At 44.7% G+C, this 21362-nt stretch overlaps 1 protein-coding gene and 1 long non-coding RNA gene across 6 annotated transcripts; one reads left to right on the forward strand and one right to left on the reverse strand.

The window, feature by feature from the left end:
• Window positions 1-6827: 6827 nt before the first annotated feature.
• On the reverse strand, window positions 6828-14344 carry Pou2af3 (POU class 2 homeobox associating factor 3). 4 transcript variants are annotated; one of them, XM_042280926.2, is made up of 4 exons: window positions 14256-14344; window positions 10586-10640; window positions 8995-9224; window positions 6828-7517 (listed from the first exon to the last, which is right to left on the reverse strand). In XM_042280926.2, the coding sequence occupies exons 1-4, from the start codon at window positions 14313-14315 to the stop codon at window positions 7122-7124; spliced, it is 741 nt and encodes a 246-aa protein (XP_042136860.2). In that variant the 5' UTR covers window positions 14316-14344; the 3' UTR covers window positions 6828-7121. The 4 variants fall into 4 exon arrangements, with proteins under 4 accessions (XP_042136860.2, XP_076432377.1, XP_076432375.1 ...); XM_076576262.1 differs by lacking the exon at window positions 14256-14344 and adding an exon at window positions 13971-14110; XM_076576260.1 differs by lacking the exon at window positions 14256-14344 and adding an exon at window positions 11520-11603.
• On the forward strand, window positions 10052-20978 carry LOC143274252 (uncharacterized). Of its 2 annotated transcripts, none has more exons than XR_013052740.1 (3): window positions 10052-10731; window positions 11414-14369; window positions 15176-20978. It is a non-coding gene; the product is annotated as an uncharacterized LOC143274252 (long non-coding RNA). The 2 variants fall into 2 exon arrangements; XR_013052741.1 differs by having other exon boundaries at window positions 11508-14369.
• Window positions 20979-21362: the final 384 nt, after the last annotated feature.

A 21362-nucleotide genomic window follows, 5' to 3' on the forward strand; every position in this document is an offset into this window, starting at 1 on the left:
GCTTTATGTGGAAATGGAGATAGTGCCTGGGAAGGTGAAGCACCTCTCTCTTTTACCTGGACCAAGAAATGGCAGAAATGAATCCTCCATTTCCTTTGGTAGGAGTGGGAGGGGACACTGTAGCTCAGGCGCTCATGACTAACCACATTGCCAGGCTCCCTTAGTCTTCCACAGATGGTTTCCTCCAGTTAATCATTGAACTCCTGTTCCTCAGCCAAGGAGTGGCCATGGGCCAGGCCCTGGGGGTGTGTGTGGCAGCAATGGCTGCCCATCAAGCAGGCTGGTGGGCCTCTTCTTGTTCCATCAGGAGGAGAGATGAAGATTTGGAGAAGAGTATCCAAGTCCATCGAAGCTTTGAGTCTTCTGTTTGCCTTCTTATGGAAGCAGGGACAGAAAGAACACATTAGCTTTTGAGAGTGGCTGCCAGTGGATGCTAAAAACTCTCCCCAAAGAAGTTTTAAAAGAGCCGCCTGAGATGCTATCTGTCTGTATCTAGTTATGCTTAGTAAAGTCGTTGGCACAAGGAACAAGGTGCTCCTGGGAGTCTGGCTGCTCACACTGACATTGGAAGCTGGCCTGTGAGCCAAAAGCAAGTCCTAGGAATGGAGTGAGGAAGAGAGCCCGGTGAGGCTGGAGCTCAGAGAACTAATCTGCCACAGTCATTTCCAGAGGGGACCCCCCCACCCACCATGTCTACTGCAGCTCCCCAAGTCCCAGATTTCTGTGCAGGTTCAGAGGAATGTCCTGGCTGCAGTTTTCTATTTCAGTTGAAGGATAGTACACAAAAGGATGGACCAAGAGAGGTTTGGGATGGAGCCATCCTGCCCTTCCTCAGGCTATGTCCCATGTGCTCTGTGACCAAGGCTCAAGGGGTGAGGAGAAGGCTAAGAGAAGGAACAAGTTTTCTTGGCTTATCCAGTGTAGGAGGGTACTGACCACAAAGACCCCGGGTGCCACAGAGCTCTCTCTCTCTCTCTCTCATTTGCCTGGCCAAAGGCTAGTAGTGGGAACTGAAGGGACATTCTTGGGAGAGCAGGGTGGGAGGTCACACTAACAAGCCTTACTATGTGTTCCCAGGTGCTGAAAATCTCTTTGCAACACAGAGAAAGTAGAAGAATATCTACAGCATTTCAGAACCCCATCCCCACCCCTCCAAGCCAACAGTCTTTCATGAACTATAACACAGGAAGAGCGTGTTTATGATTTGCCAAGGCTCATGCGGTTCATGACTCTTTGAGAATCTGTCAACACGTTCCCGCAGGATGGGATGTAGCTAGAGCGACTGCCTAGGATGCACAGAGCTCGATTGTAGCAGCTCTTCTCCCAGCACCTAGGAGATGGAGGCAAGAGGATCAGAAGTTCAAACTCATCTTCAACTACGTAGATTGAAGTCAGCCCAAGATGTACGACACAGCGTACCCCCGATAAAGAAAAACATCTTGAGGTTGGAATGACTGCTGAAAGATGTGCTTGTCCCTGGGGATGACCGAAATTAGACATATTACTCCTTTTGTCCCCATGCCAGGAAATTGACTTTTTATTGACCTTTAACCCACCAAGGAGAAGAGGTGAGTCCACGAACAGCAAAGAACCTGGACTGGGATGGTTTTTCACTTCCCCATCTTTGAATAAGTCACTCTGCCTTTCGAATCCGTTTCCTCACCTGTAAAACGAGGCTTGGCTTGACTGAACTCCAAGTTCTCTGCCCTACAAATTAAAATCTTCAGATAACTTTTAAAAATACAATGGGATTTTATTCAGCCATGAAGAAAAATGAAATTTGCAGGAAAGTAAACAGAACTGGAAAACATTTTAAGTGAAGCAATCTAGGCTCCAAAGGACAAATAAAACATGTTCTCTCATGTGCGGGTCCTGGTCTCTGTTAAATGTATGTATCCAGGTGGGTCTAAACACAGATAGAGCCCAGAGAGCTACCACGGGGTTCATATGATTGGGGTGGGTAAGACAATAGAACAAAGTGGAAAGGGCGTACTGGGGCTAAAATGTACAGCAGGGAAAGTGGGACAGGGAGAGGGGTGTCAACCAAAGTGAAAAATATAAAAAATACCAATTATACTGGCATGTAAAAGCTGGTGAAAATAGAACAGTGTCTGCAGTCCGTTGTACAGAACGGGACCCATGTTGGCTTCCTGAGTTTGTTGTTGTCTTATAGTTATAGAAGATGGCCATTGCCACCTGAGGAAGTTGGGCATGGGGTACATAAGGCTTTTCTAAAGATTGTTTTCTCAGATTCCTGTAATTTTAAAAGAAAGACTTAAAAAGCATTCCTAATGACAAGATCCTACTCCAGAGTTTACAATACATTATTTTGGGGTTCTGATTTTAATTTTTAACTTGTGTGTTTGTGTGTGTGTGTGTGTGTGTGTGTGTGTGTACCAGAAGACAATCTCAGTGTTGTTCCTCAGGTACTGTCCACCTTTCTCCAGACAGGCTTTCTCACTGGCCTGGAATTCACCATGTTGACTAGGCTGGCTGGTCAACAAGCCCAATGCTTCCTCAGCTCTGGATTACAAGTGCACAAGACCACACTCAGCTTACACGTTAATGCTTGTAGAAATCTCCTCAGGTCCTCGTGACATGCCACCATAGTTGGGGTCCACTGAAGGAGATGATCTCTAAGTCCCTTTCTAGCCCTAAATATATCATCAATCAAGTTTATCAAAACCCTTCTTGAACTTGCATGTTCAATATGTCAGGGTGAGATTGTTTTAAGTTGGTTATTCTTTTCATGAAAACCTTCTTGAGTGACATAAGCTCCAGTCTCTGGCATGGTGACCATCCGCCTCTTCCACTAAGGCCTGGAGCTGCTGCTTCTTAAATGATGTCCTTGCTCATGACACCAACCTTTGCCTCCACTCACTGGCTGTGGATCGCTTCCTATGAGTCCTCTATCAGAAGTCCCTGGATTAGAAACTACTTACTTTACATGGCTTTCAATTGAGAGGGTGAGTGTGAGAGCCCTCTGCTCTCTAATATTGACTGAAAAGATGGAGTTAACCAATAAGATGTGTGAGAGGAAAAGTTCAAACATAATGCGCCAGCATAGGCCTAGGTTCACAATCTGGGGTGGTTTGAAAGAAAATGTCCCCCAAAGGGAGTGGCACTATTAGGATGTGTGGCCTTATTGGAGTAGGAGTGTTCTTGCTGGAGGAAGTGTGTCACTGTGGAGGCGGGCTTTGAGGTCTCATATAATGCTCAAGCCATGCCCAGTGAGACAGTCCACTTCCTGTTGCTTTCAAGATGTAGGACTCTCAGCTCCTTCTCTAGTCCCATGTCTTCCTGCATGCTGCCATGTCCCACCATAATAATGGACTAAACCTCTGAAAATGTAAGCCATTCCTATTAAATGTTTTCCTTTGTAAAAGTTGCTGTGGTCATGATGTATCTTTACAGCAATAGAAACCCTAAGACACAACAATCCAAAAGGAAACACCCCCAATTACACCTCTCACAGGGAGCCCACTTAAAGATGAATCCTAATTCTCCATGGAGATACTTGCCTTCTGGTGAGTCCTGTTTGCACAGAACTGACCCTTTATACAATCCTAGTGAAATTCCTTATCTTAATCCATAGCGGAAGTGATGATGCTCACTCTCAGCTTAACCCCTCCCCAGGATTCACATCTCCCCTCATTAGAGCAATCCCAGGACTCTGATAACCTAACAAAACTCTTCTCAAAGCACTACTTAACCAAGACTACTCAATGGGAGGCGGGATGTGACTTCACTAGGAAAGCCCTAGGGGAGCTGTGGTAATCCACATCTAATTCATCAAGCTAGGGACAAATAGGTGTCTCTTCTTTCCTCATTTCTCCATTAATTATCCAGGTGAGGGCTGATGGACACACACACACACACACACACACACACACACACTCACACACACACACACACACACACACTATACCTTCATATTTCCCAAAGCCCTGAAGGATGTTCTTCATCTATATTAATCAAGACAAACTCTGCTGTCTGGCCCAGAGTGCAGAGATTCCTGTTTGCAATGAGTCTGGTGCTTCATTTTCATGCAAAACTGTATTCAAAATTTTTCATATTTTTAGTTCCTGCATATTGCCAAAATCCTGTGGGAACATAAGGACAGAGGTTAATTACTCTGTATTTAAAGCACAGGAGTCTGAAATGGCATCCTCTGGCCACATTAAAATCTACCTCCAAGGCTTTAAGATACTTTGCTGGCCAAGTCCTACTCACAAGCAGGTCATCTCCCCACTATTTGTAAGAGAAGGGGTGACATGGGGTCACTTTCTGGAGCAGTGTTACCAGTGTGTCATACTAGGGGTTAATTATGTAGGTTTAAGGATTTGGAAATGATGAGGACATGTTTATTTTGATATTGATTATTCACAATGTTATTGGCTTTGTCCATAACCCAAAGTTTTAAACACATTAATCGTTCTAGATGGACGAGTTACTAATAAAAATACATGTATCAACAGGCAGCCTCCTCTCCATCATTCAGTTGTCCTTGTATATCTACAGAGGGCTCCCAAATGTTCACCTGCAGACTCAGGCTAGCCACTAAGATGTCTGTGCTCTAGGTCATCCCTTGAGGTAATAGTTTACAAACATTTGTTACCTTCTACCCTCCCATCTTATCTCTCAGGTTCAAGAGTTGACCCTCAATTTAAGTTTCTTAAGGGCTTGAAAGTAAGTCTGTGCCCATCCTAACTGAAATTCTCACAGACCTCAGTTTTTAAAATTGAGTCCCCTTGTAAACTTTTCCTATGCATTCTGAAAGTACTTACTTAGCATTTGGTTTATATTGGCTAATATTTTCAGATGGTTCTAGAATGACAGTTCTATTCATTCATTTACATTTCCAACTATAATTTTATAAAACGTCTCTGTTGTATGAGAAGCCAGATAAAATGCAGCTCTAACTTTTCTGGTGATAGGTCAAACTCTTAAAAAGATTGTTCTTCTAGGTTTAATATATGGCGCATGTACCGAAGAAGGTTTGGGAGTCTGCACCACATCCTCATGTATCCTGTAAGAACTCATATTAGAAGTATAGTGACATGGGACAAGTTCTTTCATCTCGTCGACTTCAGTTTCATCATTTATAAAAATGAGGACAATAGTAATCTGATGCTCACATGGTTGTTTGCGGGGTGAGGAGATGATACACAAGCACAGGTCTACAGAAAGAACACAGAGCAAGTGAGTGATTCGTGTTATGATAATAGGTCCCTCCAGTGAATGACCAGCCATTGAAATGCAGCATAGGCAAAGGGCTGGGATAAACATGTATTTTGCAAAACATACAGATACCTGGCCCCAACCCACACTTACCCTGTCCTGCTTTCTCACACTGAGGCATTGGTATGTTGTTCATGTGTCCAGATGCATGCTGATGATGGTCCAGGTTGTCCTGTGCTGCTGGCAATGAGCCATTCAAGAGCTTCTCTCCGTGAGTTATGGCAGATGTGTAATAGGCTGCTATTGATCTGGCCCAAATCTAAATTTCTGAAGAATTCTTAAATATCATTTTAAGATGAAGTGATAATCTGTCTGTTGATATCTATACTAGCCTCCACACACCATAACACACACATGTGCATACATATGAGCATGTGTGCATAACTCTGAGAGAGAGAGAGAGAGAGAGAGAGAGAGAGAGAGAGAGAGAGAGAGAGAGAGAGAGAGAGAGAAAACAAGAAAATAAGGATGTCAGAAAATGCTTTGTTAAAGCTGGAAGGGAATTGATTCAGAAGGTACCAAGCTGATGGGGAAAGAGGAGGAGGAGGAGAATGGAAACGGAGGAGGAGTGAGGAAGAGAAGCAGGAACGGGAGGAGGGATGGAATTGAGGGCAGGGATATATTAGTGGCAACCATCGGGCAATGTTTGTTCCTCTGCTCTCTCTTGGGGACGGCTGCTGGAGATGGGATAGAGAGTATTAAGGGGCCTTGGACTGTATGAATAGGTATTTGTTGACTCCAGGCCAATATCAATTTAATTTCAAGCCATTAAAAGTCTAACTTTATTAGCACCTCAGAAAGGGAGCGATTGTTCCATTTTCACGGCACAGCTCTTCTCTGAGGCAGGCTAGAACTTGTCCTGTTTGCCCAAGCCTTAGTTAAGTCCCGAGGGAGAGGACAGATGGTGTCATTCTGAAAGCACTCTTGTCTTCTCACAAGGACAGGGCCACCAAGTGGCAGCCAGTCAGCTTCTCACACTGCCCTGGGGCCTTAGCAGTGCTTACACTTGACACCCTGCTATCTTGTGGACAGTTGGGTCCTTCCAGGAGGCCTGACAGAGCTGAAAACAGAGCTTTGAGCGGGGTTTAATGACTCCATAGTTCAGGAAAAGAGGATAACCACAAATCTGAACTCTGCACTGGATCTACTTTATGACAAATGTCGAGAGAAAGAAGATCAATATTTGTTGAGAAAGTTTACAAAACAGTATTTTGGAAATGCAAAAGAGTTATCTCAAGGCTAACGTTGCTGTAGGTAAAGTGTGTGCTTTTGGTCACATTAACATTCCATTGACTAATGCTGGATACAAGAGACCAGTGAGTCATCGCATCTTTGTCTGATGTTGCTCCAAGATGTACATCCTCGATTAGCCAAAGCAGCTTTCTCCTTTTTCAGCCTCTGAGCAAGACCTTCTCCTCTGTCCCATGGCATCCAGGGCATTTCATCATATTAGAATAGTTTTAAATGTACAACTAAGTTAGATGAAGCTATAGTTCATTTATAGTAAGTGATTTCCTGACTAATTGATAATATTGAGATCAAATGATACTACTATTGCAAATTGAAAAAAAAAACAACTCAACGTATATTATACAAAGTTATTTATTAGTTTACAAAAGAGTTTGTTCGTTACACTGAGAAGCAAGGCATGGGGGGAATTCCACACAAACATTTTTAACAGTGAGTGTGTAAAATGAGGGTGGCACAAGACCAGGTAGGTTTGAGGGCTTCATATTGATTCCTACACTAGTGTCAGGAGGTTTAAAACTGTGAGATGTAAACCATATGTGGGATGTTTTGTGAATGGGTTGAATGTTAGTGTCATCTAGATGCGGTAGAGAAACAGATATACCCACGACACGTTCCAGTGTGGTTTTTTACTAACTGTAGCAGGCATCACAGCTTGTTTCCCTCTTATAGAAATCGCTGGTGGTGGTGGCGGCGGCGGCGACGGCGGCGGCCGAGGGGGCAAAGTCCACATAGTCTGTGCTGGAGTAGGAGAAGAACTCTGTGGTTCTGAAGGCATCCAGATGCTCGGCTTCACAGGATGCACAGTAGCAGACGGAGGGGGTGGCCGGGGAGAAGTGGTTGTACTGGGTGTGGGAAGGCCAGTGGTGGTGGTATGGGTAGCCTTCCTCTGGGAGGCTGTGGTTTAGGGAATCCAGAGAAGGCGGAGATGAGTAATTCTCTGGAGTGTAGGAAGGCAGCTGAGCTGGTGAGTAGTTGCAGTCAAAGGAGCCAGAGAGACTGGAGGAATCCGAAGGCGATTCTGGAGTCTGGAGAAATGAAAACCAGGGAACAAAAAGCTTGGTAACTTAGACAGGATCAAAAGAACTGAGCAGTGTGGATTGAATGGTGCAAAGTGAGAAAATCAGGGGTAAAAATAAGCCTCAAGCCATCCACCCAAGTCCTTAGAAGTAATCTCATCTGTTGACTGCGTGATTTCAGGACACTACACCCTAGATTCCCCTTTCTCTTTCCCAACAATCAATTGCCTTGCTTCACTGCCTTCCTTTGTTAAGACCATACTTTGCAGGATGTTTTGCTCTTAAACCACAAAATCTCTCACTGTGTCTCGGGTCACCTGCACTTCAAATCCTGCTGCATGCCACAGTGTAAGCTGCAGGTGGCACCTTGGCTGTTTCTCTACACCCTTGACCATGAGGAGCCAGGTAAACACACAAAGGTAGAACCTGAGTTCTCAAGGGCCCATCTAGGACACCCCAAGATAAGAAACTCCCTCCCCCATCACCAATGTATCCCCCCTAGCTGCCAAAGATCTACCACATCTTAAGCAAGTTTACAATTGTCAGACTTGGAAGCTGAGCAGAAACTGGGTGCTATTTGTCCCTGAAAATATGCACATTCTGTGGAGTTAATTTTCCATCTTCTCTAAATTCAGTTTTCCCATTATATGGACTTTTGACAAACTAAAAGAGAAAATATTCACATTTCTTTTTAAAAGGAAGAAAACCTTACATTTAAAACTAAAAAAAATTATAAATCTCTAAAACATAAAAAGTCTTACTCATTTTAAAGAGAACACATTTCTGAACATTTGAGATCCATCAAGAAGAGAAAATCTGAATTCTTCAAAGACTAGAACATTTTTGGTCTTTCTTTGAGGGAAGGTCCACGTAGCCTAGGCTGAGCTTCCACTCACTATTTAGCTGAGACTGGCCTTGAACTCCTAATCTTCCTGCCTACGCCTCCTAAATGCTGGGATTAAAGGCATATACCACAGAGCTGTTTTATTGTCTCAGGCTTAAATATGTCCCTTTGCTTATGGCAGACCAAACCAGCCAGTTAGCAGAGCCAATTCAGCAGTTAAGCCAGGCCTCATTAGAATATTTGGTATCATACACACACACACACACACACACACACACACACACACACACACACACACACACACACATCTCAATCCATTTAAGGACTTAAAAAAATCTAAGGGCTATTGTTTAAACTATTGATTTCCAAATTAACAGATGTCTAACTGATGTTAAAAACATCAAGCACCAGGGGACCTTTTTATTGCCAGACATCCATTTACTCAGGAATCATAATAAGTGTGTATTCAAAGGTTTATGCCCTTCAAGGGGCCCACACACTGAACTTTAAATGCTTCCCTGACTATTTCCTTGTTGTTAACATTTGTAAGCTTTCTCATGAGATGATGCAAACACTTCTACAAAGCATCTCTACCCCACAGTTAGCAACCATCAGGTTACAGGAAGGATGCAGATGAATTACCAGGCTCTGGTTATAGCAGAAAGGGGCCACTTGACAGCTGTCTGGGAAATAGTGGGGAGCACTTTGCGTGGAGTTGAGCAAAGGCCCTGAGAGTGTCTCTGTCTGAAGGTAGGATTCAAAGATCTGGTCGAGGCAGCTTGGACTTTCCTCACAAGAGACACAGGTGGAAAATTCTCGGGGTTGAAAATAGCTGGGTGTGGAAGACATCGGTTCGGGTTCAAAATATAGTCCTAGAAGAGAAAGGGAAATGATTTTTTTGCTTAAAAATTGCAAAGTAGATTTCAACAGAGTTTTTTTTTTCTATTTATTATATTTAGGGGGAAGTGGTGATTGAGAAATTCCCTAAAAGTAAACAGTTTAGGAATCTGGACTGTTTTAGTTGTCTTGGGTTAACCTAAGTACCAGAGAAATGAATCTGATCAGGAAGAGGATAAGTAGCTCTCAATATGGTTAGGGAAAACTAAAAAAGGCATAGTGGCCTAGCCTGCAATTAAATGTCACATTCAAGGGGAGCACCTGCCTCCACTTTTTGGAGTATGAAAGCATTGACATCTAAACTCTGTCTGCAGCTCAGGGAGATTTCCCTGAAGCCACAGATAGATTTGGTGGGGGCTTTGGGAAACCTGGTACTATGCTCTTGACTCAGGATTGCTGCATCCCTAAACTTTTCATGTAGCAACTTAAATGGTTGAGGAGAGGGTTTTGGGAAATGACAAAAATAGTACTGCATACATGAAAACAGGAAGCTTAGAACATAGAGCACAAGTTAACAACACTTTGCTTGGAAGTAGAGAGCAAAAATGTCTTATTTGTGGACATGTTGGGAGGGGAGGGCAATGAAAAAACAAACAAACAAACAAACAACAAGCCATAGAGAGCCAAGGAGAATAATCTGACAAACATCACCCCCTTTCCATGTTATTGTGAATAGTCCCCGTGTGTGATAATCAGTCTCTAAGGTTCACAGAAGAGAGGTTAGAGCCCATTAAAGGGGCTGTAGAATTCTCAGGCTCCTTTCAGGTCAAGTTAAAGTGACCTGTTTGGTGGGAACTGTCATAGGCACAGGCTTCCTTCTGTATGACCTCCTTAAAGTCTTAGCTGCATAGTGGCGTAGGAAGGAGTGTTTATGTAATGGAGTTATTCATATTGGGCTGGGGAAACTTACACTTGTTTGAACTGCTTTCTGGGAAGAGAGTAAAAAGTGGGAAGGGAGCCCCTGTCGGCTAGAAGCTAAATGAACAAGAGGAAAGGTATCATTCTGAATATTCTGACCCCAAATCATACTTCACCAAGAAAAGACAACAAACTTCTGCACAAACAAACCTTGATTTTGGAATGGAGTTGAGTTGCTTGGAGAGCAGCAACTGGGACAAATGTGAAGGACAAAATCTTGGGACAGAACAGACAGTACAGAATGAGGGCAAACTCTGTCTTTCTTCCTTTGCTGGGTTTACATCTGGAGTCACCTTCTGATTGGTTGGAGTCCAATTAAATGGTGGTGCCTCTCTTAACCCCTGAGTCAGGCTCTGAAAGGCTTCCGAGATGGACTTTTGAAAGGGGTTGAGGGAACTGTGAAGCTGGTTGTACTGACCTGCAGACGATGGCGTGCTGGAGTCTGGAAGGTGGATACTGTTGCTTCCTGACAGCTGTCAAGGCAAGAAGAGAAGCATGAAGCCTAGGGACGCGCTGGCTGCGGTTCTGGGGAAGCTGGGCAGGGGATTCTCCTGCTGGGCTGCGGTAAGCCAGACTCCGTCTTCTAAGAACATTGGACTTCTTTAAGTAAAGCTAGCATTATATTTTAGATTTGATTGTATATTTGCTTATTTGGGGATTGTTTTTTATTTCCTAACATCAGATTCCTTGCTAAAATGTTAAGTGATTAATTTTGATAAAGGTTGATGTAAAATATTTTTGTTATAGAAATATAGAACAATTCAAGAAAACTCAGCAAGCAGCCTTTCTATTAAGCAATTTATTTTATAATGAGTAAGAGTTAACATTTACTTAACCCAACTATGCCTTTAGTCACATACATTTCTTCAAAGTTGGTTTCTTGGTCTTAGGAATTCACGTCTCATAAAGAAATGAATAATAATGAGACATTGTTTCTAGATCTGTTAAATCAGGAAGCTAAAATATTCACATTTATGGCCTTTAAAAATATAAAAAAAAAAATTCTTGAAGTTGTATTCAGTGATTCAGAGCCTATAAACATTTGAGTTCAGAGCCAGAAAAATTTCAGTTCTTTGCATATTTCAAAAAATTGTTTTCTGTATAATTTGCTTTTTAAAATTACTGTATCTAAATGCTGAAAATTCCTAAGGCTGAGCCCTTCAAATACTTAAAGTGAAGCAGCTTTCCTTTTCCAGTTGAAAGGACAATTATACTAACCGAGTAATTCAGGGTTTCTTTCCTTTAGACTTCAGGTGGCATCTTTAAAGTTTAAAGGGACCAGAGAGCGCTGTTGCTCTGGGCCAGGAAGCCAAGCTCACCACACCTCTCTTGGGTTGCAGGGGAATACTCACTCCTGTTCCCTGAGCCACCTGCATGCAGCACACAGCCAGCCCCTGCTCGAATGGGAGGTGTGTTCATTTTGAAAACGATCCATGCTGTAATGTCATGAACCAGGAAGCTGGAAGCCTTTACCAGCTCTTTATGCAAATATTTGACTGCAGCTTGAGCTGAAGGACTTGGGAGGAATGGGTCTTAAAAAAAAATCTGCTTCATTGTAAGGCTGGCTTTTAACCCCTGCTTCCCCACTGCTCTGTTTGCTTCCTTGTTAGCCTGTGATTGCCCGGAGGTATGTTTATAATATCCTACTTGATATTATCTTTCTAGCTCTGGGGTTCATTTTCTACTTTGCTCCAAGAATACAAAGAATGGCGCCTCTCTCTTAGATTTCAGACAGCACACAAAACCACAATCAACAGTATATAAAAACACATCAAGGCTATTAAAAAACAAAACCAAAAACAACTAATGCTAAAAAAAAAAAAAAGAATTTTTTTATCTTTATCTTTAGATAAGCACTAACTTATCTAAAGTATTTTTTTAACTTTAAAGGCAAAGAAGTGGTGTGTGTGTGTGTGTGTGTGTGTGTGTGTGTGTGTGTGTGATTTGATATGGCTGAAATAAGTTTTTAAATTAAATTTACCAGTCTGACGTGTATAGTTTCTTCTGGTACACTTGAGACCTGGATATCTACCTCAGTCTATAACTACCATTCATGACTGCTTTCTTAAAATTTTAGATACTCCTCTGACTTCATAGCAAAAAAACCAAGATAGATTTATTTTTGCTTTGCAATATTTGACACAATTAATTCTCTCCCTGGATTACTGTTTCCCAGAGATGTCTTTTAACATTGGACGAAGATGGATACAGTCTCTGTTAAACTAGGCAGGTCTGCATGGAGCAGGCACAAATTATTCTCCTCCCTTGCCGACTGGGTACACTGTTGGAGCAGCCCCAGGATCCCACATCCTTCTCATTGCTCTCAGAAAGGGATTTCACATCTGGGGCTCCTATTTCAGTGCTATGTGCCTGACTCTTGAGTGCTGGAAATGTCAGGGGTGAGTGAGAACCTCCTAGGAGGCAGTAGTGTATGTTCTTGGTAGACATGCTTCCGAAGTCCCTCTTCATTCTCAGAGGGAACCCAGAAAATGTCAAATCAGAACTCTCTCAGGAGCAGAACCTGGTCACATACTTCCTCTTACCCTCCACTCTGCAAACAAGCCCACAGTGGTCACACCAACTGTAAGGCTTGAGCAGTGACAGGATTGTTTTGCCTAAATGGGATGGTTGCTCCGGGTACAGCTGAAGCAGAGTACCAAAGCTCCTTGCTGAAAGAGTATGTTTTAACACCTTTGTTGATTGATGTTTCTCTGCAAAAGTCCTCTCCAGCTCCCATGGCCCCAGTTTTATTAATGGAATTTTAATAATGAGGTTATTAAATTCCTGCTTAGTATGATGAGTTTAGAGAGCCAATACTAACAAAAAATATTATCTTGGCTCTGCCTTTAGCCTGTTGTCAGCTTCAAGACTTTGGATCTTAGCAATCATGGAGGACACATTTCTGGTCTATTTATGTCATCTGATCATTACAACCAAATGAAATAATGAATATACAGAAGTGCTTAAAAAACAACAACAACAACAACAACTGCGAACTCCCTTTTGCAATGCAGGGACAGTCTACAGTTCCCTGGAGTGGAGATAACTAATTTCTCTAGCTGTATGTACCAAATCATAGCAAATATCTGTGAACTCTAAGTTCTAAGCCAAAAGTATAATATACATTATTGTGTACTGGCTATCCATCCTCATTTGGAATTTATTTTAGTGATCTTTTCCAAAGAATATCCATTGTGTACTCACTGTGGGAAATACTGTAAGTACTCATTTAACCCTTTACAGCCCTATTAGCTTTCAACTGAAAAATGGAGGGAACAGACAAAAGAAAGTTAACGTGCTGGTGGATATGAGCCACAGAGTTACTGAGAACTAAACCCAGTTCCTCTGGCTCAGAAACCTATCTCACAATTCCCCCATAGCTTCTCTTCTCCTTCCCTTTCATGAAGTCCTCCTTGGAACACAGACAGCACCGCATGGAGATGGGAACCAATGGTAATTAACATATGCGATTGGAGTCCTAGCTGTCTGATCCAATTAAACTTCTTCCCGGTGGACAACCACACCTAGTGTATATGTTTCTGCAGTTGCCCTAAGTACTCTGGTAGTATATGTGAAGTGGCAGGATACCCCATGACTGCTCAGATCAGTTTTCTAATAGTTCTGTGCATTTTAGAGACAGGCTCCTTTTCTTCTGGAGACTTTCAGTGACTGGTGATTTTTCACATAAATGACCCCAGAGTCTAAGTCACAGAGAAACTAGGTGGGTTTCTGGGGGAGATTTTTCTCTGAGTGTATGGGGGCTACATCTATACTCTATGTTAATACTGTAGCCATGTACTTACCTGCTGGCTGCATTTCTCCCTTGCAGAGGACCAACAAGCCTTCCACACTCAACTATGAAGAGTGAGCGATGAGCCTTCCACATCCCTGAGCCCTACACCATGTCCCACATGTTTTTGTGGCTGCCTGTGGTAACCTGGGGTGAAGCTGGGAGCAGAAGTTGTTAAGACTCCCTGAGCAGGGCTGTGCTTGTGGGTGGTCTCTCCATCTTCCCAGACACGGGGCTGAATGAGACCTACCATGGACTGGGGAGGGAGGGAGGGAGGGAGAGAGGGGGTCGTGCTTACGGTTGCCCCCGAGGTGGCCTGGTGTGCTCTTCTTTGTTGCAGGAGTTCTTTCACGGTCATCTTCACCCGGACACCTTGATACACCTTCGGTTTTTCTGGGGGAGAGGCAACCGGGTCAGCGGTCACTCCCAAAGCTTGGGTGTCAGGGGGTACAGTGAGGGTCCCGCTGATAAGGTTTGGATACCCAAGGCCAAGTTTCAACCTTTGCACAACACAAAGAGAATGCAAAAACAAAACAAAACAACAAAACAAAACAAAACCCCCTAGCTTTTGAAAACACCCACATTTCTCCAACTTGAAAAGGTGAAGACGACGCTGCTGCTTCAGGGTCTTAGTGGGGACAGTTCCCATGGGCATTTATGAAGTCATTCACCCCCCTCTGGGCCGCATCCTCAGTACAGAACAGGTTGTGCTGCTCTGGAATGTGGAGGCAGGTTCAGCAAGCCTACTATTTTGGCTAAGACCGTAAAATCTGGGGTTCTGGCTGTGCTTGTGGACCTGGGGGAGCTCTCCGATCCGCAACAGCTGACCTTACCCACCTCACCATAATAATGTTCATATTGTGAGCCCCCCCCCCCCACACACACACTGTATTCCTCCACCAGGCCAGGCATGGTTTCTTGGGAGGTACAAGCATCAGTTGTGGTGCCCATGGTCTGGAAGCCAGCACACCCCCCGCCCCCGCCCCCCGCCCCCAGACAAGCAGTAAAGGTCTGAGCAGCCTGTCCTGACCCTTTGAGGGCCTTACTGGATTGACCCCAGAAAAGGGGCCAAGCCCAGGGGGTTTCCTCCTGTCACTCCTTTCCTTTTTTAAAAAATTCCTCTCTCTCTCTCTTTTTTTTTTTTCTCATGCCCTTTCTCCTTCCGCTCCCGGGTCGCTCTCCTCATCTCTCTTCCCATCCCCTCTCTTTCCGGGACAGGTATTTCTCGGAGAACCGGGCTGTGGAGAGTTCTCCAGCAAGAGCTGCAGCTCTGAGTAAAGGCATCCCGAGGCTCCCTAGGACCGCGCAGTCGCCTGGAGGCCGCCCTCCGGAAGGGGCCGCCCCTGAGCCCGCAGAGCTGGGCCGGGTGGCCTGGGAGAGCCCAAGTGGCCGCCGCGCTAGGCTGGGGTCCGCAGGGAGGGACCGGTGACAGCCTGGGGGCCTCCCCGGCAGAGCGCAGTGAGTAGGTCTGACTGGTTGATAGGCCAAGTTAGACCGGGCAGATGCACTTTTCAAGTGGGGTTTGTCGCCGAAGCCCAGGGTGACTCCCGCCCTGACCTTGACCCTAGAGCCAGCGCTTGGGAGTCGCATGGGGAAGGGTGGAGCGCAGTGGCCCCTGGCCTGGGCGTCAGGCGACAATGCCAGGCCGCCAGCGCCTCGCCTGGTTAGTGCAGGGACCGCGGCTGGATATCAAGGAGACCCCTACCCCCAAGCCAGATCCTGAGAGCTAGGATCCTACAGGAAAGGTGCACTATTCTTCCCGATCCTGGGAATCGGATGTCCCGCCACCGTGCCAGGGCGCGCCCTCTCCGCTCCAGTCTCCTTCCCTCCCATCCCCACTGCCTGGCTCGGCTCCGGGATCTGCAGGCAGCGGGCGCGCCTTGGGGTCCACGCGGAGACAGCCCCAGCCTAGCTCCCTGCCGGATGCGTCCTTGCTCCAGTCCCGGGCTCACCGTGAGCCTCTAGCTCCCCCCGCCGCCGCTTCTTGGCGCACCAGATCGGCGTCTCCAATTCCCAGGACGCCAAGGTGGAAAAGAGAAGGGGCAGGCAGGGGCCTGGGGTACGCGATTGTCCGGGACAGTCAGATGGGCCTCTGGGCCTCTGGGCCTCTGCCCTTACCCAGCGGGAGCCGACCCAGCGGGCCCGCGCCCTCTCTGGATCCTTGCCCGGCCCTGACTATCCTGCTCTGACTTTGTGACTCTCTGTTATGCGCAGGAAAAGCAGAGAAATACACCCGGATCCAAGTGCCCCTGGCCCTCATGACCCGACCCCTGGAGAAGCAGCCGAGTTACCCGACATCGTGGTCAGCAGGAGCTGGGCTGGAGACTGGATGCTGCAGCTTCAGAGACTTAGCACCTAGGAGGGCTCCTGTGCAGGGAGAAAGGCAGAGATGCGACATTTTTAAAGTTTCACAAAACACGAGGCAGCACCCAGGTCCCTGGAGCAGGAGACACACAGAATTAATGTTTTATACCTTCGGGTATAGGTTTGAGTTTTTTCCCCCTCATGCCAAGTATTTAAAACCTCTAGAAACCCATGATTTGACAATCAATGATTGCGCGATACTTTCAATTTGAATATTCAAAGGCTTAACAAAATGGACTATCTTCTGCAGAAATCCTGCACACAGGCACCTCACAGGGAGTCCAGAGAAACAGGGAGCGAGATGCCTTTGGGTCCTGACCCTTGCTTTTCTCCTATTTTAAACATTTTGTCCACCTTCCCACAGACAGAGCAGGTGTCCTCAAAGATGCTCCATGTCCCTGCCTCAAAGGCAGCTCAGGAGCCCCCACTGACCTAGGCTGCTCCTCGGGGATCACCCGAGCCAGGCTGGCTAGCCACAAGGATTCTCACTTGTCCAATCTCCATTTTAAGGGAGAAATCTCAGGTTTGGAGAGTGAACATGGCAGCCAGTGGGTGTGGCACAGCAAAAGGCCACTCTGGGCCCAGGTTGCAGGCCAGAGGACAGCAGAGGCCTAAGCTTTGCATTTTGTGTTCCTCTGGCCCGGCCTGGTTACCTGTGGGCTTCCCTCCCTGTCCATCTTCCCTCCTGCTAGGCCACAGATACTGGGCTGCCAGCAAACAGTCCCTGGGCATCAACACTCATTTGGCTGCTCAGAGAGCTGTGAGTCATCACTACTGCCCTGGACCGTCTGAGATTTCTCTAGGTGGGGATTCCATCACCGTGCTGTGGCAATCCATATTCTTTTTTCCCCCCTTCTTCCTCTGCACCCCAGTCTTTTTGCCTCATAGCACCCCTGCTTGTTTGAGAGAAGGTTGTGGGGTTTGTTTTTAAGGCTCTGAGGAGAGAGGTAGGGGGATTCGGAGCCAAGCTGCCTCATTGGACCCCTCATAAGTGACTCGAGTCTGTGGTGATGCACATTTTCCAAGGACTGCCTGAGATGCTCTCTAGCCTGTGACTTGAAAGATGGGAGAGACTGGGGTGCTGTAGAATGCCAGGCCAAATCATCACAGAGAGACAGAAGGGTCCCCGTTGTAAATAACTAGATATTTCCAGGAATGCAGATAAAGTGATAGTACAGGTCTCTAGTCTTTAATCCCTGAGTTCTCTGAAATGAAAAAAATATATATATAAGCTTTAGCTTCAAAGATCTTTAGAAAAATATCCAAAAAATTAAAATGTATCAAATATAGTATATTAGATACAGGGTATAACAAACAGCTCAGCTAAAGGGTCTCTGGGGATGATAAAAGCATGATGGGTAGGTAGAACTGTCTGTCAGGCAGGTGGGGCGTCACTTATCTGGGAGAAGGTCAGGGCTGGGGACACAGCGGTTGCATCTGTGGTGGAGGGTAGAGTGAGGTGCAGCTGTATTTGGTCCAGCTGCTGTTTATCAGCCACTGGAGCCTATTTCTGCCAGGCCAGGCCTAAGGACCCGACCAGGGAAGGACCCCAGGATCTGAGAGGAACCCCCTCCCTGTACCACTTCCTCCTCTCCACAGATTTTCCCATTACTTCTTTTCTCCTTTTGGTCTTGGTCTTACTTTTGGTTTGTTTTTAAGAAGGTTTTTGCCGGACGGTGGTGGTGCACAGACTTTAATCCCAGCACTCAGGAGGCAGAGCCAGGCGGTTCACTGTGAGTTAGAGGCCAGCCTGATCTCCAAAGCGAGTTCCAGGAAAGGTGCAAAGCTACACAGAGAAACCCTGTCTCAAAAAACCAAAAAAAAAAAAAAAAAAAAAAAAGAAGGTTTCCTCTTTTTTGTTGTTGTTTATTCTCACGTACGTTTTCTATTTCTTGTTTTTCCTATTGATGTGTTTCTTCATTTGCTGTCTTCACTCTTTTCTCCTCTCTTGGGCTCTCTATGTGCCTCTCTTTCCCCTGTTCTGGAGTGCTGTCTCGTTCTTTCCGACTAAACATTCTTCCTCAGCTCTCCACTCACACAGAAATGGGCAGGGGTGGCCTGAGGTCACAGTTGTCCCTTGGCAACATCAAGGACATTGATGCTGGTGACGGGTCCTCCAGAGAGAACATAGGCTGGAAGGTGCAGGCTCCTTTGATGCCTGGGGTCTACAGAGACAACAAAGAGCAAAGACATCTGCATCTTTCCTCCCAGAAGCCTTTGCCTGACCTGAGCCGTGGCTCAAGTCCTGGGGCATCTGTGTGCTGATGCTGTTGCCGATAGTGACAGTGTGGTGCTGTTGCTGCTAGGCAACTACAGAAAACTATTCCCCCAGGCCTGCTTTCAGAATCTTCCCCCTGCCATCTATACTACAGGTCAGCCCAACATTAAGGAGTTTTGATTCTGGCTCTTGTAACCGAAAAGCCTCGGGAACAGACATTTCAGAGCCAAAAGCCATGTTTGAGGAGTCAAGAGACAATACTTTCTCAGTGGAGCTTCCTTTCATCTGCCTCTGTCTCTCTCTGTCTCTCTCTGTCTCTCTGTCTGTCTCTGTCTCTCTCTCTGTCTCTGTCTCTCTCTGTCTCTGTCTCTCTCTCTCTCTGTGTGTGTGTGTGTGTGTGTGTGTGTGTGTGTGTGTGTTGATGATGATGATACCTAGAGCAACCAGCCATTGTTCTTTTTTTTTTCCCCTGAGATTCCAAATGACTATAGAACTGGGTACCCTTCTTGTTTGCTTGCTCATTCATTCATTCATTCATTCATTCATTCATTCATTCATTCATTCATTTTTGTGTTGAGATAGAATCCAGGGCATGCTGGATTAGCACTCTACAACTGAACTACATTCTCAGCCCATACAGAGTTATTTAAAGTTCTCATCTGTTGTTTCCTGGGCATTAGACCTGTGCTGTGAGATAGTCCCACTGTACAGCTGAAGAAGTCAACTTAGAGAATGTTCTAAAAACACAGAACCCTGAAGAAGCAACTGGCTAGAGGTGAATACAAGCTGTTCATTCTGCTGACTGTGGTTTGTGTGTCTGACCAGGACCTTCTTCCTGGGGGATTGTTGCTTTTAGGATACCTCCCCTGAGATTCCAACAATCATTTTGGGGTTTTAATAATAAATAAAAAAAAAACCCCAAATTGTGGAGTCTGACATGCTGTCACAGGCTCCTTTGCTTATAACACAGTATCTTGATGTTGAGTGTTGGAAGGATCTTGACATGCTGAGAGGGACTGACATTTTAGCTAGTGGCTGTCTAGCTTGTAGCTCCATGGCTGGATCAGAGAATAATCTGTGTGGAGGAGATGGGTCTCACTATTTGTGAGGCAGATTTTGCCATTTTTGGAATCCTTTAAAGATAGTGATCCATAATCCAACTAGGTGTTCCTTGAGCACCAGGTATATACCAGGCAGGGCAATGAGTACCAGGAATACAAAGATAAGTAAGCCCTGGTTTCTGCCAGCAACGGCTCTGTTCTCCATGTGCGCATTACTGCTTTCCTATTGTGGGTTCATTCACAGATTCATTCACCATTTATTCAACAACCATATGTTGATTGCTCTGACCAGTCCAGTGCTTGCTTTCCACTCAAACCTTCTTTCCTTGAAGCCACTGTTCATAGTTTCCCCCCTTCTTCATAAATCAGCTTTTTGGACCTCTGTCTTTCCACGTCACAAGGTCAGAAATCCTTTAGTTCATCCCTGGCCTTCGTAAAGTCAGCCAGCAGAACCTGGAGTGGATAGAATGGGTGTTTTTAACGGGGAAAGTTTTTAACTGAAATTATTGACGGTCTTTTGTGTGCAAATGACACAGCACAGCATCATGCTTTTCCCTCCCACGCAGGTTTTATCAAACATAGACATGCACATGTTAGAAGGTCTGCAGCACAAGGAAAGTTTATTCCTTTCCAATTTGACTACAGCCCTTTAGTAATGCAAAGTTCTTTTGTCACCTTGACTTTGGGACACTGTTACCGAATGTTGTGGGAAATATCGAGTTCCAAAATGTTGAGTACGTGGAGGAAACAAGTATTCATTGGTGTTTCATAGGATACACATTTGGTCCATGCGAAAATGACCAGGAAGGCTAGTAGATGGAGGTTGTGTAAGATTTTGTACATAGTCAATTTCTCCTCGTAGTGTACATTCAGAATTTAGACTTTCCTTTAAGAAAAGCTTATGATGAATCAGCCCTTGATTATTTATTACTAGGCAAAAAAAAATACCATAATATACTGCTTGAAAAGTTTCTGTTTTACTTAAAACATTTTTTATTGTGCCATATTTCTAACATATAAAAGTGTATAGAGAATACTGTCATGAAAACCTGTGAATATATCACCATGGTTGAGGACTGAAATGGCTGAGTGATCATACATTTATGAATTACTAAGCATTAGAATTTCTGGATTATTCCACTCAAGATATTTGGTTGGGGGAAAAGTTTCTTAATGTAAAAGATCTAATACCTTGCTACTATTTGTTTGGTCTACAGTTTTGCCTTTTGGAATGTGTAACTTTTTTCCTGTTCTATCTTGTAATCTACTCACAATGCATTGCATTTTGCAAATTTATATGTCTTCTTTTATTAGAGGTTATTGTTAAAAATACATATGTCTCACATATCTAATAAAACATGATGCCAATGTTTGAAAATGAGTATAGTAAAATGTATTATTGTTTAGTTTGGCCCTGAGAGATTATAGTTTCTGACTTATTGTGCTCGCTTTAATCATACCAGAGATATTAAACCCCAAAATAACTAACTTATATGTCTTTTTAGAAATATCTCATAGCACACACAGTTATAAAATGATACACCAATATATTTTGTACTACTTCAGAAGTTCATAAACTTTCCTTCTTGAAGATATTTTAAGATACTTAATCAGCCATCTTAAGAATTTGCCCACAAACGCTTACTATTCATCCATAGTCAACTTGTTTTAGAGAGCTGTCCTCTACAGGGTCAGGGGCTAAAGAGCTGTCTATCTTTGTGGTGGTCTTAGTTCAACCTAAGAAAGGTCTACTGAGCACCTA

The sequence above is a fragment of the Peromyscus maniculatus genome, chromosome 7, assembly GCF_049852395.1.
Source record: "Peromyscus maniculatus bairdii isolate BWxNUB_F1_BW_parent chromosome 7, HU_Pman_BW_mat_3.1, whole genome shotgun sequence".
NCBI lineage: Eukaryota > Metazoa > Chordata > Mammalia > Rodentia > Cricetidae > Peromyscus > Peromyscus maniculatus.